Raw genomic sequence first — 16,724 nt, forward strand, 5'->3', positions numbered from 1 at the left:
AGGGAGGGAGCAAGGGAAGGAGGGAGGGAAGGGGAGGACGGGAGGGAGGGAGGGAGGGTTGTAGAGGGAGGAAAGTTGGAAAGGAGGGTAGAAAGGGGTTATGTGCCCGCGGGGGAGCTAGGCACTGGTGTCGCCATGGCTGGTGGGGCAGGGGAGGGAAGAGAAAGACCTTTGAAGAGATGTGGGTTGTTGGCATTTCGTGCCCCATTCCCCATCCCGCCTCCGTCCCCACCCGTTGTCTCCACCCCACTCCACTCATTCTTGAATGATCATGAATGTAATCCACCGGCTGCCTCCTCCTCATTCCCCATGCAGACTGTCACCAAGCCTGTTGAGAAGTGGGTGGTGCAGGAGGGCGGGCTGGTAGTGGTGGTGCCGGCCAACCTGACGCAGGGAGCCGTAAAGGAGCTGCTCAAGCCCTACACGCAGTACAAGGTGCGCGTCCGGTAGCAGCCTCGGGGGGCGTAGGGGTGCCGAGCGCGTGGGGATGAGAGGGGATGCTCGAGCAGGTTGGCGTATGGTGGGTGGGGTACGTAGGGTAGGTTGAGGCAACTTGGGGTCGTGCTCTCTCTCATGCTGGCAGCTAGGCACGCGGCTTCGCCCCATTTGTCGTGGTTGCCAGTTTCCGCAATCGACACACTGCAGCCTTCCGCACAGCCTGCCCCCTGCTTCCCCCTGTCTCTTTGTTGTGCAACAGTCCCCCTGGCCCCTGACCCTCCCCTCTTCCACCTCCCCCCTCCCCGCCGGGTTGGTTTGCCTCCTGCCTGCCTCCAGATCTGGCACCTGAAGGACCCCGAGCAGTTCTTTGGCGGATTCGACGACAAGGAGTAAGTACCGTGATGCTACCGCAATGAGGGTTGCTGCACAGGAGCAAAATACGCCACAACACGCACACACACACACACACACACACACACACACACACACACACACGCACACACACACACACACACACACACGCTCGCACACACCACGACGCAGCCTTGCTAAACTCCCCCTTACCCCTGCCCGTGTCCCCGTTGCTCCTTCCCCCCAGGCTGGAGAGGACCGTGGAGGCCCGCATCAACCACCTGCGCCCGGTGATGCCGCCCGACCCCAGCCCGCCGCCACCCGCCGGCGCCGGCAACGCCACAGCCCCCGCCAACGCCACCACGGCCGGCACGGGCACGGTAACTGCCGGGGCCGCCATCACGGGTAACGGCACTGCAGGCACTGCGAACGCAACAGCCGGTGCTGCGGCGGCGGCGGCGACTGACAAGAACGCGGGTGCGTGTGGGTGCGTGTGTAGTGGGGGCTGTGGCGATACAGACGCACTCGTAGCACTGTAGCGTGCGTATGTATGTCGCCAGTTTCCGTGGGTCTGTCCATGGCTCCTGCCGTTGCTGACTTCCGTCCCCTCTTCCTCTTCCTGGCTGCAGGCATGCTGACTGCCGTGCACGAGTAAACTTGCACATGGAATAACCAGATATGCCGGAGGTGCAACACGGTAGCCGTGGAGTCCCGCAGCGCAAGGCACGGAGCGACGCATAAGGCTGCGTGTGGATCTCAGAAGGGCAATTCATGGACCATTTTGTAACCGGCCCGTGCGTGCAGGTTTGTGTGGGCAAGTCACAATAAGGGCGTGCATGTGTATGCCTATGTGCCTGAGGAACTGTGCCTTGGGCCAATGCGGCTGTGGGGCTAAGCGACTGTTGGGCTGACTGCTACGTAATGTCGAGTGGGTTGGTGACCAGACGTAATGCGAGCTGCAGCCTGCAGGCGATGCTGTTGGATGCGGTTTGGGGACTACTTCTTTGGACTTGTCGAAAGCTGTGATTGTGACCATGGGTGCGTGCGCCTACCGTACCTTGTATTGCGGGCAGTGCTGTGGCGCTGCGTGGAACTGGAGACGAATGGGACCGGTTTGCATTCGTGCGCTGAGTGCCCCGGGCCTCCCGCGGTGTCGCATGAACGTCATAGTTCCGATACAGCGGCTCTTCGACCGTGCTGCTTTGTGCTGTGAGCTTTGTGCAGCCATGTAGGCATGTGCAATGCTGTAAAGCGGGAGATTGTGGAGACTCTGGAGAGCCGCCCCGGCTCCAGGTCTGTACGGACTCAGTAAACCGGGTTCCACTGTGTATTCACACGCCTGACGCACGCAAAGTCTGCCCCCGCGTGCAGAACACGACGGAATACGGTAAACTTGCACAACACACAGGCGCTCTCCCCCACAGGCCTTCCGCACCACGGAGTCCACATCACGCACAGTGTACCGGTGCCGTCTGCCGTGGGCGTTACAGGTTGGCTGTGTGCATGGTGCAACCCAAAACCGTGCAACCCAACTATGCGGGCCGTGAAGGCTGATCGCTTCGTGCTCCGAAATCTCCGAAGGCACACCCTGACACCCAGCACCACCACATAGCGGAGCAGCGTGTGCCAGTCGTCGTCCCACCAGCGACTGGCGACCTGCCATACTAGGACGCTCCACAGTAACTGGCCAAGCTGCACAAGTGGTTGTGCGCATGTGCCCGAGCTCCATCAGCAACCTCACGGCCTCGCCACGTGATGATGATGATGATGATGTGTTACAGGGTTGGAAGTGTGCATTCCTGAACCTGTAACGAGACTAACCGAGCCGCAAGGGCTCCTCGTCTCTACTAGCATTGTTGTGAGCTTCATGCACACGCAAGGCAGAATCTCTCTTAACCTCAGAAGCTTGTTACGTCTAGCCCAGATATCACTAAGACAGCATGCTAGCATGTTTTGATCCGAAGCATTCATGATCTGTTGCATATTGCCGTAACTTTCTCTTATGTCAGCGTAAGCCCCACACTCAAGGAGTACGTGCCGTTCATCCTCAACGCCATGATTGCAGCAGTAACAGCGCCTCTCACTTCTCGGCAAATGTTGGTTCCTATTTGCAGATAGAGGCCAGCAACACATGCGGAATCTCATCAAGCCTCTGTGAGCCTCATACGGAATGATACACTGCGCGTGGGGTGGGTGCATGCAGGGTGTGCGGCGCTCAAAGCTGAGCCCCATCCAGTGCTTGTACTTGGCCATGTGCATACCTGGTTGCTTAGAATCAGATGGGAAAGAATCTGGCATGCACTGAAGCCGTTCGTGCGTCCAACCGCCCATCATGCGCTCACGGAAAGCTCCGGCAAGATCAGCTTCGTCCAATGGGTTGGAGAGTAGCCAGTCAACCCGCGCTCTCACGCTACTACGTCGTGTAGTATCCGGCATACCCTTCCACACATCGGCAAAATGTTCAATTATCCGCAGAAATAATTGGCCCCAGCTTAAACTGCAATCAGCGTGCTCGCCACGTGCCCACACCCAGCCATCCGATTCATGCCGTGCCCACACCAACGCAGCCCCGTCTACCCGCCACGCGGATAAGCCGGCGGCAGGCCGCCCGCCCCTGCCCCTGCCCCAACCCCTCCGCCCACGCCTCCTCCTCCCCCTCCCGCCGACGAAGACCCCGACGCCGGCCGGCTGCCCTGCCTGCTCCCCGCCCCTCCTGCCCCTCCCCCTCCGCCCGCTCCCCCCCCTCCCCCTCCCCCCAGGCCCCCTCCGCCCCCTCCTCCACCCCCTCCTCCGCCCAGCCTGCCGCCCGGCCCGCGCTCCCCCACCTGCCGCAGCCGCGGCAGCCAGGTGGTGTGCACGGACAGCTGGCGACCCAGGCTGGCGTTGACCAGGCCCAGCAGCGCGGCAGCCTGCTTGCGGTCCTCCACGCAGGAGGCGAAGTCGCCGGGCAGCGAGGCGAACCGCACGGCGCCGGTGGTCACCTGCAGCAAGAGGGGATGCGGTGGGACGAGGGCGGGTGCGGTTGAAGATCCCAGCCCAAACAAAACCGAACTCGCCGACGCAAAGACCGCGCCCTTTCCTGCTTTCCCCATCCTCCCGCCCGCCGCTCCACCTCTGCCTTTGCAGGGCCCTCCCTCCCTCCCTCCCTCCCTTCCTCCCGCACCTTCTCCCAGCCGCTCAGCAGCTCCGTCGCCGCCGCGCCGCCCGCCGCCGCCGCGCCCAGCTGCGTGTCGCCCTCGGGTGTGGCCACGGTGACCGGGCAGGTCAGCAGGCCGGAGCAGGTGCGGGCCTCCTCCTCAGCCCTGTAGGCAGGCAGGGGGCGGCCGGATCAGGGGGCGGGGTGCCCTATCTTGCCTTCGCCAGCTGATGCGGAACGAATCGTATCGGATCGGAGAGTTCTCTTCTCTTCCCCCAAAGCCGCCGTCGTACGCCGCAGTCCCGCACGACCGCTCAGGCTGGGGTTGATGAGGTCGTTTGCAAGTCCCGAAACACTCGCGTGGTCACGCCGCGCCGCTCGCCCATCCTCAGTCCCCCACACGTTGTACACGGCACCGCGTACTCCACCCTACCCAGTGTTCACCGCGTGCCCCTAAAAGCCACACTGGTCTCCGCGAGACCGCCATAACACCGCAACGCCCCCACGCCCCATGCATCCGCCCCCACGCTCATTCCAGTCGACGGCGCCGCTCACCCATCCCCTCTCCACCGCCACGACGCCTCCCCACGAGTACCCCTGCTTTGCACTTGTCACCTCTGCCCGTGCTTGCTCAATTTGGTTTGGTTTGGTGCTATACACGCTCAGTTCTCGCTCAGTTCTCGCTCAGTTCGGTTTGGTGCTGTACTCGCTCAGTTCGGTTTGGTTTAACTTGGGCTGGCATTCCCAACCCCCGCCTCCGCCTCCGCCTGCCCGCCCCACCCACCTGTTCTGGACGCTGGCCAGTACCGCCGCCACCGCCGGCGCCAGCTCGGGACTGGGCGCGGCCCAGGCGTAGGAGGACTCGGCCTCAATGTCAGCGCGCAGCAGCGGGGCGTACTCCTGTGGGCGGTGTGTGTGTATGTGTGTGTGGCAGGGCGTGTGCGTGGCGTGGCGTGTGTGGCGTGTGTAGGGGTGTGGAGCGTGTGTGGAGCGTGTTTGGGGCGTGTGCGGTTGGACGCGTGGCATGGCGTGTGGCGCGTTCGGCAGCATTTGGAGCGCGGCAGGTTGCGGTGGGAGTTGGGTGGCTCGGTGGCCACGGGCAAGGGATCGTGGGGCAGGGTGAGAAGTTTCGGGCCTTGGGGCATGGCAAGAGAAAACTTGAGGCACCTGAACGGCCTTGGCGCCACCTCTGCCCCCACCCACACCCAGGGGGGCGCACCAGGATGGCGGACGGGTTGCCTCGCAGCTGGCGCGGGCAGCGCGGGTGGTTGGACAGCGCGTGTACGAACTCGGCATCCGGCAGCTCGTACAAGTGCTCGTACACGGTCACGGACGCCGACGGCGCCGCCTCGCCGGAGTGGGAGTTGGAGGCGCCGCCGCCGCCGCCGCCAGCGGCAGCATGACGCCAGGGGTCAAACCTGCGTGTGGACGCGTGGGTGCGTGCGGATGCGTGTGCCACTGTAAAGGGGGATAAGTACGGGAAGCGTGCGCATGGGTGCGGCGCAGTTTAGCTCGCTCTGAACCCCTGTGTTGTTCAACCCCACCACCAAGTTTTGTCATGCCCGTCACTCACGGCTTCTTGTGGCCGCCCGCTGCCGTGTGGCTCCCGCCGCCGCCGCCGCCGCCGCCCCCCGTGTGTACGAAGGCGGGGGGTGCGGCGCAGGCCACCACCACCAGGTGCGTCACGTGACGCCCGTACCAGCACTCCAGGCGCCGGGCCACCTGTTCGTTTTTGCGTCGGCGTTTTGCGTTGTGTTTTCATGTTATGGTGTGATGATTATGGTGTGGTGATGGTGTGGTTGCATTGTGTTTCATGTTGTGTTGGTGTTCTGATGGTGATGGTGGTGGTTTTGTTGGATGATGGTGGTGGTGTTATTGCTGGTGATGCGGCCGTCGCATGCAGCTACATGTGTAGCTAGTTGTTGTAAGCCAGCAACTACGAAGGTGTGGTTTGTACTGACGGCGTCCACGACCCGTTTCGGTCCTGCACAGCCTCTTGCCTACACGTCCCGCCACCCCTAAGTAGTGGTAACGCCCGCTGTTCGTCCAAGATGGCATGCGGTCCACCATTCACTCGACTTATCATGAATGTAAACCCCATCTCTCCCTTTCTCTCTCTCACACACACACACACACACTCTCGGCCCCTCACCTCGTACGCCACCAGGCCGCCCAGCCCGTGCCCCAGCAGCACCAGCGGCGCCTCCGCCGGCACGGAGGAGGCGACGGCGCTCGCCAGTGGCGGCACCAGCTTGCACAGCCGCAGGCAGGGCGGCTCGCCGCGGCGGATGCCATGGCCCGGAGGCTGCACAGCGCGCACCTGCGTGCATGCGCGCGTGTGTTCATGGTGGGGTTAGTTAGGTGGTTACAATGGGACACGATGCGTGCGCGCACGCGTGAACAGGTTGTGTATATGTGTGGGAGAGGGGAGGAGCATGTGTGAGGACGTAGCTCCTCCCGTGCTCGCCACCAAGCACCGCACCCTGTCATCTCCCACTGCCATCCCGCCCAGCCCATGCGGCCCCACCCTGCGGCGCCACCCTGCATCCCTGGCTCCTGTCCCCTGTCCCCTCTCCCCCACTCCCCCACTTCCTTAACTAATCATGAATGTAACCCCACTCCCCACTCCCCCACTCCCCACCGCCTCTCACCCGCACCCAGTCCGGCAGCTGCAGCGGCCAGCCCTCGAAGTAGGCGGCGGGGGACACGGCGCAGGCGGGCGCGAAGGCCAGCAGCTGCGCCGCGGCGTCGTTGCGCGCGGGCGGCATGGCGGCCAGCCAGGTGCGCTGCAGCGGGCCGGGCAGCTCGCTGGGGCGGAAGGCGGACAGCAGCAGGCCGGCCACCTAAGGGGGGGGCGTGTGGGGGGCATGTGGGGCGTGGGGCGAGGGCGGGGTGAGGGCGGCGGAATCGTGATGTGTGTGTGTGTGTGTGTGCGCGCGCGTGTGTGTGTGTGTGTATGTGTGTGTGTGTGTGTGGAGGAGTGCGGTGTGGGGGATGTGTGTGTGTGTGTGCGTGTGTGTGTGTGTGTGTATGTGTGTGTGTGTGCGTGTGTGTATTGTTATTGCTGCGCCGGGCTGAGGCCGACCAAGCACGGGCCCATGCGTTCGTGCGCACCTTGCGGCAGAACGCCCCGCCCTGCGCCCCCGCCGCCGTGTTGGCCACCACCACCACCGCCAGCCCGCTCTCAGGCGCCAGCGCCAGCAGTGCGGCGTGCAGCGGCGGCTCGGGCGGCTCGGTCTGCTGCTGAGAGTGCTGATGCTGCTGGTGCTGCTCGCCTGGGTGGTGGCTGTGATGGGAGCCGTGGTGCGAGCCGTGGTGGGAGCCATGGTGACCGTGGCCTTGATGCCCCTGACGCCCCTGGTGCTGGTGGGGGTGCTGGTGGGGGTGTGCGTGCTGCGCCCCCAGCGCCAGCTCGCGCGCGGCGGGCGGCGGCGGCGGGCTCTCGCCGAACACCACGCCGTCGCCGCAGCGGCCCAGCCCCACAGCCGCCAGTCCACCGTAGGCTACACCCACGTCCTGTCGGGCAGGGAGGGCAGGGAGGGCAGGGTGGAGGGGTTGAAAGGTTAGAAACATTGGGAGCCGGATACAAGCTGGGGAGTCCGGGGGCAGCGAGTGAAAACATCAGGCGTTGCAAGGCGAGTGGTTGATTACCAATGACCGAGGATGGAGGGGTGTGCGGTGGTCAGAGCTTCGGTTTGCGGGGTTGTGTGGTGTGGGTAAGGAGAGAGCAGGCGGGGTGCTGGAGAGCAGCTGGGCAGTCCTTTGCCCAACCGCGTGGGTCAAGCTGCGAGCAGTACCTCACCTTGACAAAGTCCGAGAGGCGGATCTCGCACAGCGCTGCATTAGGGTCATGGCCACATGGCACGTCGGCAGCAGGCGGGCGGGCGCAACGCGTCAGGCTTCAGTGGCCACAGCGTGAGAAAAAGATGTGCCGTTAAACTGCTCGTTCGCGATGCATCCTGTATACAAAGCTACAGGCCCGAAAGCCGAACCGCTACTTGGGAACACACACCTTGGATTAGAGCGCGGCCGAGCGAGCCGCTCGCGTCCACTCCTCCGGCCGTGGCGGCGCCGCTCTCCTCCTTGTCCTTATCCTCGCCTCCGGCTCCAGCTCCCGCTCCGGCTCCCGCTCCTGGCGGCCCGCTGAGCCCAAACGTCAGGCCGGAGCACAGGCGCGACATGTCGGCTGGCGGCAGCACCAGACCCGACACGGGCGTAAGCGGCGGCGGCAGGTAGCGCACCAGGGGGCTGCACGCACGTGTGTGTGTGTGTGTATATGTGTGTTTTAGTGAGTCTTAGTGTGTGTGAGAGAGTGCGGGATAGAGGGGGGGTGCGGGCGGGGTCAGGCAAAGTGTTTGGATACGCAGCGATAGCCCGTTATGTGATGGTTATGTGATGGAAACCAACGAGCCCACAGCACGCCAAATCCTGCAATGCTCCTCCATGCATGCCCCCTCGCAGCCTCCCCAAACCCCGCCTAATGTGGCTCCGCACCTGTCCGCCTCCGCGCCGCTGGCAAGCGGCCCCAGCTCCGCCTCCACCTCCCCTCCTCCGCCTCCTCCTCCGCCTCCTCCTCCGCCTCCTCCTGCAGCGACTCCTGCCCTGCCGCTACCAGCTCGCGCCGCCGTCCGAGCCCGCCCCGGCGGCCGCGTGTACGCATACACCACCGGCAACGGAGCTGCCGGCGGGCCGCCAGGCGCCCCTGCCCCAGCCGCCGCCGCCGCCCTCGCCGCCGCCGCCAGCGCCACCACCGGCAATGTGATGCCCAGTGGTGCCAGCACCGAGTCCTGGATGTGGTCCTACACGTGTGTGTGATGGTGTGTGTGTGTGTGTGTGTGTGTGTGTGTTGTGAAATGGGAGGAAGGAGGGCGCGGTCACGAGAGGAAGGTAGGTAGGCACACGGCTGGAGGGGTCCCTGGACTGACACTGCGCCCATGTACAGTACCGTGTCCCCGTCTCAACAAACCCGCGACCCCCCGGGATGTTGCACCCGACACACGACAGATCTTTCTCTCTAGAGTTGCGTCCGCGGCGCTCTCTACACATAACCCTGCAGCATAATTCTGTCGCCCTCCCATGAACGGCTATCCCCCCCTGGGCACACTTATCGCACCCAAACGCGGCAACCTCACTTGGGCAACCCCCCACGCCGTCTTTCAAAGACGGCTGCTCCCCGCAGCCACCCACCACCAACACCGCCACGCCCACCGCCACCCCCAGACGCCCCCGCCTCTCCCCCCCTGCCCACCTGGTAGCTGGCCCCGGTGAGGTGCTGTATGATGGCGCCCACCAGCCAGTAGTCCAGGTCCTGGGGCCTGAGGCGCGAAGGGGGGCGGGAAAGACCAGCGAATGTGCCAGCGTGTTCGGTGTGGCGAGTGTCGAGCGCGTTCTTACGTAGTCTGTCGGGCTCGAATACCGGGACAGTCTAGTCTACCAGGCTAAATATTGTGCCAGGAAGCACGTCAACGGCAGCCAGTAAGCAGCCATGCCCACAACAGCCCCCCGGGTTCCTTGACAGTTGGGACCTATACGGTGGGCGTCGGCTCCCGAACCAGCCAGCAGACCTGCGTAACCATGCCCACAACAGGCCCCCAGCGCCCAAACGCACCACACACACCCTGGTCACCCTGCCCATGCACCCCCCCCAACCCCAATCACACACACACACACACACACACACACACACACACACACACACACACACACACACACACACACACACACACACACACCTGTACCCGCCCGGGGGCCTCGCGCCGTACACTGGCTCCTCCAAAAGGTACGACATCACCTCACTGTCGTACATCTGCTCCTGTGTTCACGTGTACATGTATGTGTACGTGTATACGTGTCTACGCGTGTACGTGTGTGGGTGTCGTACAGAGTGGCATGCACGTTGTACGTGCGGCCGCACGTGTGTCACTCCCCCACCCCACCCCCTGCACGACGCTGGCCCCCTCTCTCCAGCCATCTGTAACCGCCGTAACCCACCTCGTCCTCATCTTGCTCGGCATCGCCGCCGCCGCCGCCGCCGCCGCCGCTAACATCTGCAGCCGCCACCACTAGGCGAGGCGGCGGCGGCGGTGGAGCCGGCGGCGGCGGCACCGGCGCGGGCGGCGGCGGCGGCGGCATCGCCAACACCACGGGCGCCGACATCGAGTGCGGCGGCGGCGGCGCCGCCGCCGCCGCCTCCATTCCCTCCGCCGCCAGCGCCGCCTCTGCCGCGCTCGCACTCAGTCCTGACGCCGACGGCTTGAGGAAGTCAGCCGCAGAGGCGGCCGACGACGACAGAGGCGAAGCCTCCGGCCCGCCACCATTGCCGCCGCCGCCGCCGCCGCCGCCAGCAGCCACCGCCGCCGCCAGAGCTTCCAAAGACCCGCTGTCCGCGGAGCGCAGGTGAATGGAGGAGCGGCGGCGGGTGCTAGCGGCGCTGGGGGACAGCGCCTGTGGGGGCTGGCTGCGCGGCGGCGCTGGAGACCGCGGGCCCTGCTGCGCCTGTTGCTGTTGCTGCTGTTGCGGCGGCGGCGGCGGCTGTTGTCCTGGAGCCGACGATGGTGACTGCGGACAGTAGTGAGGGGGTTTGTGTGGAGTCATGTTGGGCACACGCCTGGCGATCCATTCCGGAAGCACGCACCCACTGGAGCCAGCCTCTGCGCCCGCCACCCTCCGACACACACAAACACGCAGCACTCACCGCCCTCTCCGCAAATGACGGCTCCGCCTCTGCGCCCGCATCCCCTCCACCTCCCGCAGCAGCAACACCCGCTGCAGCTGTAGCAGCAACAGCAGCAGCGGTGGCTGTAGCGCCGGCCCCCGCCGCAGCTCCCGCTCCTGCTGCAGTGGGCCGCACGCCGCGTTGCAGTCCGGAGGTGTGCGTGAGCAGGTGTTGGGCGGTGACGGGGCCGTAGCGCGAGGTGTCCACCTGGGGGAGCGAATGGGTGGGCGGGGGCGGGCGGGGGCGGGGATTGGCGTTGAAGTCCGGTGGCATGCTGCGGGGCTGGGTTGCAGGGTTGGTGTAGATACGGCGTAAAAGGGCACGGGGTTCCCAGGCGACTTTGATATCTATCTCCTAGCCATACACTTAGCACTGCTGCCGTACACACGTGCACACGGTACCGTGCCGTGTCGCCCAACGACCTGTAACGGTGTAACCCGCCGTCCCTTCACTCCGTACCCAATTCAGCAGCCACCCTCTGGGCACCTTGCCCCTCGAAATCCCCCCTTCTCACTCTCAGCGCACCGCCACATCAGCGCGCCGCCACCTGCAACCCCCACGCCACACACAGCACACACCCCGGACCCGCCCGCCGCCCGCCCCCTGACCTTGACTGCGGGCGGCAGCAGCGCGCTGATGTCAGTGGCCACACTGAGGCCGCCCTCCTGCGTGTGGTGCGTGGCGGGGTGGCGGGAGTGGCGATTGGTGCGTGGCGGGGTGGCGGGAGTGGCGGTTGGTGCGTGGCGGGGTGGCGGGAGTGGCGGGTGGTGGGTGGCGGGGTGGCGGGGTGAGTCGGGTGGTCCGGTACAAGGCGGGGCGGCTGGGACGGCGGGCACGGGCCTGACAGCACATGGACACATGAGCGCATGCGCGCATGTCGCTATGCTGCATAAACCGTGGTGTTCTCATCCCGTCATCCGCCTTCAACGGCCACATCATCATATCTTACCTGCAGCAGTCGCAGTAACGCCACCGCCGCCAGCAGCTTCGCCACCCCGCCCAGGTCAAACAGCGAGCCGGTGCTGCTACTGCCACCAGCAGTGCTGCTACTGCCGCTGCTGCTGCCGCCCATGCTACTGCCGGTAGCGCTCAGCACCTCGCCACGGGCGGGGTCGAGGAAGCCGTACACGTTGGAGAGGGTGAAGGGGTAGCGGCCCCGCTTGGCGACACACACGGCCGCACCCACAATTCCAGCATCCTGCATGGGACGCGCCGAGGCAGCAGGCAGGCAGGCAGGCAGCAGGCAGGCGCGTCGAGACAGCCGGCAGGGGTGAGAGAATGGAGTAGAACCGTTGGTTGGAGGCAAGGTGAGGTCGCGGGAGGCACCGCGTGATCCGGGCCTACCGGTGTCACGAGCCCGCGGGGGGGCCAACCTCACACCCAGTGCTAGCCCACGATGCTAGCCCTCACCCACTTGATACACGCGCGCACACGGGCACATACACAGTGCGCTACCTGCAGCTCCTTGTAGACGTGCTGGTGCAGGAAGGCCTCCACCACGTCCGGGGGTGCGAAGTCCATTGGGGCGGCCCAACCTAGCCTAGCCCGGCTGGTGTTGTGCCGGCACTTGTGTCAGGGCGCGCTGCTACCCCAATGTCGGCTCAAATAATACTCAGACAGCATACAGAGCGCAACGATTAGCTGCCGCTTGCATTAGTCCCATAGGATTGCCTGAGCGTAGCAGGAAGATAGAGCGCATGTGTGCCGACGAAATGTCACCGCGGCCTCTTGTAAGTAGTTCACTCGGCGACCGAATGCGGTACTATTGATAATGTATTTGAGTATATATGATTATTGCGGTTCCTGCACGTTGGGCAGCGGCCGTGGTCAAAGTTGCGGGCCTGCCAAAGCTCTTTTGCGCATGTCGTTGACAGTAAGAACAAACATTTACTGTGTCGAGGTTTGGCAGCTCGCATTGGGTGTTCCACGACTTGCTTGCATGCTCGATCCCGCGCATATGTCCGAGCCGACGTTCAAGGGCTGCTGCACATACTCCACACAGTCTCAAGTGTCAAATCTGCTTGAAAGCGCTTACCGCTTTGACTAGCACACGGTAACAGTACATGAACAGTGACAGGCAAACCCTGACTGACCAGCTCGCTGTCGCTATTAGATAGTTGTTGCCATCAGCTCTCTTTTATTCTTGATTGCAAACATAGCAACATCCAACTGTGCGTTGGGGAACCCAGTTTCGGGTCTAGCGCTGCGATTGTCTGCAAAAAGTGGACTCTCAGCGCGCACGCACGTCGAGGAGCTCCATCAGTCTTTGATGGAGGCCATCACAGCGGGTGAAGGGCGTGCGCCGTTGCGCGCGTGTTGTTGCCCGCGGGCGCCCTCAGCTAGAACCATCCCTCGTACGCTGCGTTGTCCGGCTCTCCCGGCCCGTCTGGCGATGGGCGCGAGCTCGGCTCAGCGGCTGCGGCGAGTCGCGGTGGCCGTCAAGAGGCGCAGTGAAGAGGGCGGCGACGGGCCTAGCACCAGCGGGCGGCGAGGGCCCGACACACCCTTGCCACAGCAGGGCGGGGCCCCGCAGCCGTTGCAGCAGCAACCCTCCAACCCAGACCTCCTATTCGAGCAAAACCGATGGCGGTGGCCCGCCTTCCGTGAAAGCCCAGTACCCCCGCCGCCGCCGCCTCCCCCACCCTTCGCGCCGGGCAAGACCGTCGGCAACCGGCGGGGCCCGCAGCGCGCCGGCGGCGCGGCACCGCCGCCTCCCCCCCCTCCGCCTCCTTTCCCGCTGCCGCGCGCCGCCCCCGCCGCTGGCGGCGGCACGGCCTCAGGCCGCGTCGGCGCCGCCGCTGCAGGGCCGCCGCCGCCGCCCGCGCCGCCGCCACCGCCGCGCTGGGCGGACCGGCTGCTGCGGGATGACCCGGAGTTGCGGGATATGCTGACTAAGAACCCGGAGCTGTGGGGGGAGCTGCAGCGGAGGGCGGGGAAACAGGGGGAGCGCGGGTACGTGCCGCCTCCCGGTCCGCCCGATGCGGCGGCCGACCCAGCTACGTACGACCGACAGGTGTGCGTGGGTGTCTTTGTGGGGGGAGGGGGCAGGGGGAAGGGGTGAGGCGCGGGGGCTGGGCTCGACAGCAGGACAGCCGAGCTGCGAGCGGGGAGGCATTGGCTCGGGGAGCAGCCAGGCGGCCAGGGTGTAGGTTCTGAGGTGCAAAATGGGGGCCGGGCGGGCGGTTGCGGCGGAGTAGCTGGACGGAGGGGTGTTGCATGTGCAGCCGCCGGCTGTGTGCGCGGATGCGGCGCCGCCGAGTGGGCGGTAGTTGCCGACACTGGGGCTGAGCCCCCTCCCAACTCCCCGCAACCACACACTCAGGTTGTCTTTGCGCCTATTCTTCCTTTTGCTCGTTAACACACACACACACACACACACACACACACACACACACACACACACACGCCCGTGACACTTCCTCGCTGCCGCCCTATGCCCATGCTTCCACCTTTGCCTATAGGTGAGCTCGACTACGACCAGCGGGCGGGAATCCGGGAATTAGGCGTGCTGGGTAAACGTTGTTTAGCGCGCCCAGGGTGCGGAGCATGGACGCATACAGGTGCATCGCGGGGTCAGGCCGAATGGTCGCCCGTGGGGTTCCAGGCTTATCGCGGGTAAGTATGACTACCTGGGTCACGACAGTCACGCGACGCTCGGTAAAATGGTGGGTATCGGTAAGTAACTCCGTCGCGTCATTGGGCGGGCTTTCGTTTCGTTTTTTAACACACACACAAACGCGCGCACACACACGCACACGCAGGTAACATCCTAAACCGTCGCTTTGCTGCATCGCATACACGGTGTTTTCCTTGTGCTCTTCAACACACACACAGGTTCAGGAATGGCTGCGCTACAGGCGCAAGGTGGGCGGCGCGGGCAGTGGCGGCGGCGGCGGTGGGCTGCTGGGCAGTGGCGGCGGGCCCGGCTCGCCGGCTCGGCAGGACGACGAGGTGGTGAGCCTGGCGCTGCTGTACCTGGCGGCGGCGGTGCCACTAGTGGCGTTTGCGCTGGCGTCTGGCGGCAACTAGTGTTAGAAAGCACATGGGAGGGAAACAACTACTGGGTGCAGAGCTTTTGATGGCATGTGATGCCTGGGATACAGTACCGGTAGCTAGTGGTGTGGTGCGGTGCGGTATGATGCGCCGATTTGCACAGCGGCGTGTGGCGGCGGCTTGCGGCGGATGGGTATGAGTGGAGTGTGCTCATAACGGCGGAGACCAGGATGGCCGTACGGCAGCAGGACTGGGTGGCCAGGCGGGAGAAGGGCTGGCGGCCTGGGACCTGGAGGGGTTTGGATCCGGGGGGAGTGCGCCCCATGCACGCGGGCGGGCAAGCGGGTGGCACGGCGCTTGTTGGCCGCGAGCCGCCGTGCCGCCGTGCCAGCTGTGCCAGCTGCGCCGGGCCGGCGGTTCCAAAGGCACGTAGGCGGGCTCGCGGGGAGATGAAAAGCACACTGGGCCAAGCTGCTGGTTCTATTGGTCTTGGATCGATTGCGCCCTGCACTCATGTGCCGTAGATGGCAGCGCCGCTGGACGCGGCCACGCCGTGAACGGCAAAATGCTAAGAGTACCGCGGGACTTGCGCCACCCCTGGCGCCAGCCTCATGCGCAGCGGCATGCTGAGTGTAATACGAGCAATAATATTACAAGGCTCTACCAGACTCCGTAGTGCGGATAGCCTCTGAATACGGCCCGGCGGCCTTTACATGGCCATCAACGAAATGCCGCGCGTGCATTCAGCATTCAGCCAAACGCGCGCTGTGCCCCAAACTGCTACGGTAAGGTCGGTAACCCCTAGTCCCCTAGGGGTACGGTTATCTCCGATAACGGTAGCCAATCACCAGCTTCCTACCCGCCGCCGAATCGCCCACTCGAACTGGCACAACCTGCGCCAGTCGCCTAACAACAGATGCCAGCATCACCCCAGCAGCGCCGGCCCGCACCACCATCGCTCGCCTTGCCGCCGCCGTCCCAGCCAGTCATGAGTGCATTACTCCCAGTAGCACTCGCCGGGTGCAGTGCACGAGAGCACGCACGCCCAGCCGATGGGGGGAGACGGCGGCATGCGAACCATCACGACACGCGGACCAGCCACTGCCAAGCTGGCCCCTCCAATGAGCCCCCGAATGCCCGCGGATGCACGCCCTCTCTCGACTGAACCAGATCCTTCCCCACCACCCGTCCATGCTGTGAGACACCATGGCCAAATGCGCTCGTCAGTGCATCCCAATACCGGTAATGCACATGCCACATTCCTCCCGGCCATGTCCGTCCGTTCGTCACCCGTGTTCCTTGCGGCATGTCACACCTTGGGGCGTTCCACGCTTAGCCTGAACAAGAGCCAGCCATGTGCATCCCGTCGGGGTACACGAATCCACCTGGTCAGACATTTACACACATTTACACACCCGCCACGCTGTGCCTTAACAACGCGATCATGTCCATTCTCGAGCTCTTGCCGTCTTGTCGCTGCATCAAGGTGCACTGCAGGTGCCAGCTACGGAAAACGCACCATGTATGGACACGCCAGCGCAGCGCCAACAGAATGAAAGCGCGTCCCTTCCCACAAACCCGCACTCCCCGAGCTTCCGGCTGCAGGGTGATACAGCAAGCCATGCCAAGCCACTTCGGAACCCCTTCCTTAAAATGAATTCCAACTTTATTCTTGCACACGTGCGTGCCTGTCACTTCCGACGGTGCATATGCATACGCGTAGTCCTCAAGAGTGAGTCATGGATTACTGCGCGCCCATGAATGCGGCCCCGGGTTGGAGCACGCACCACGCGCGGCGGAGTCGTCGCCGGCAAAGCCGGGATAGCACATACACCCACAGCGCAGGTGCTCAGGTGGTCTCGAGAGAGACCACCCTCTGCCCGCGCCGCGTTTGGTGGCGGCACCCGTAGCCGACAGTAATGTCGTTTCCAAGCAATACGGCTCTGGTGAACATTGCTGCATGGAGATATCAGGTTAAGGTACACTCTGCACAAACCATTATTTCACACATACACATGCACACAAGCACAAGTCCCCTGACCCCCCCCCCCCCCGCACACACACACACACATACAGTTTATGTACCGTATC

The 16,724-nt window shown here is 64.4% G+C and overlaps 4 protein-coding genes across 4 annotated transcripts in view; 2 read left to right on the forward strand and 2 right to left on the reverse strand.

The window, feature by feature from the left end:
* The window catches only part of CHLRE_13g568200v5 (uncharacterized protein), a 9,510-nt gene extending 7,372 nt beyond the window's left edge, over positions 1 to 2,138 (forward strand). The window contains exons 14-17 of the mRNA XM_043069322.1: positions 316 to 435; positions 775 to 827; positions 1,037 to 1,266; positions 1,419 to 2,138. Coding sequence (XP_042917297.1) covers positions 316 to 435; positions 775 to 827; positions 1,037 to 1,266; positions 1,419 to 1,444 — 429 coding nt within the window. The 3' untranslated portion in view covers positions 1,445 to 2,138. The remainder of the gene's footprint in view (positions 1 to 315; positions 436 to 774; positions 828 to 1,036; positions 1,267 to 1,418) is intronic.
* Positions 2,139 to 2,160: 22 nt separating this feature from the next.
* On the reverse strand, positions 2,161 to 12,396 carry CHLRE_13g568250v5 (uncharacterized protein). The gene is made up of 18 exons (XM_043069323.1): positions 12,096 to 12,396; positions 11,590 to 11,838; positions 11,249 to 11,305; positions 10,620 to 10,847; positions 9,917 to 10,483; positions 9,658 to 9,737; positions 9,174 to 9,240; positions 8,420 to 8,724; positions 7,938 to 8,173; positions 7,728 to 7,762; positions 7,040 to 7,441; positions 6,577 to 6,768; positions 6,078 to 6,245; positions 5,499 to 5,647; positions 5,145 to 5,343; positions 4,710 to 4,825; positions 3,953 to 4,091; positions 2,161 to 3,770 (listed from the first exon to the last, which is right to left on the reverse strand). Exons 1-18 carry the CDS (start codon positions 12,159 to 12,161, stop codon positions 3,363 to 3,365), a joined length of 3,663 nt encoding a protein of 1,220 aa, XP_042917298.1. The 5' UTR covers positions 12,162 to 12,396; the 3' UTR covers positions 2,161 to 3,362.
* A 210-nt stretch (positions 12,397 to 12,606) lies between these two features.
* CHLRE_13g568300v5 (uncharacterized protein) lies at positions 12,607 to 15,268 on the forward strand. The gene is made up of 2 exons (XM_043069324.1): positions 12,607 to 13,653; positions 14,475 to 15,268. Exons 1-2 carry the CDS (start codon positions 13,033 to 13,035, stop codon positions 14,667 to 14,669), a joined length of 816 nt encoding a protein of 271 aa, XP_042917299.1. The 5' UTR covers positions 12,607 to 13,032; the 3' UTR covers positions 14,670 to 15,268.
* Positions 15,269 to 15,271: 3 nt separating this feature from the next.
* Positions 15,272 to 16,676, reverse strand: CHLRE_13g568316v5 (uncharacterized protein). The gene has a single exon (XM_043069325.1). The coding sequence runs from the start codon at positions 16,593 to 16,595 to the stop codon at positions 16,371 to 16,373; it is 225 nt and encodes a 74-aa protein (XP_042917300.1). The 5' UTR covers positions 16,596 to 16,676; the 3' UTR covers positions 15,272 to 16,370.
* Between the last annotated feature and the right edge of the window lie 48 nt (positions 16,677 to 16,724).

The sequence above is a fragment of the Chlamydomonas reinhardtii genome, chromosome 13 (assembly GCF_000002595.2).
Source record: "Chlamydomonas reinhardtii strain CC-503 cw92 mt+ chromosome 13, whole genome shotgun sequence".
Classification (NCBI taxonomy): domain Eukaryota; kingdom Viridiplantae; phylum Chlorophyta; class Chlorophyceae; order Chlamydomonadales; family Chlamydomonadaceae; genus Chlamydomonas; species Chlamydomonas reinhardtii.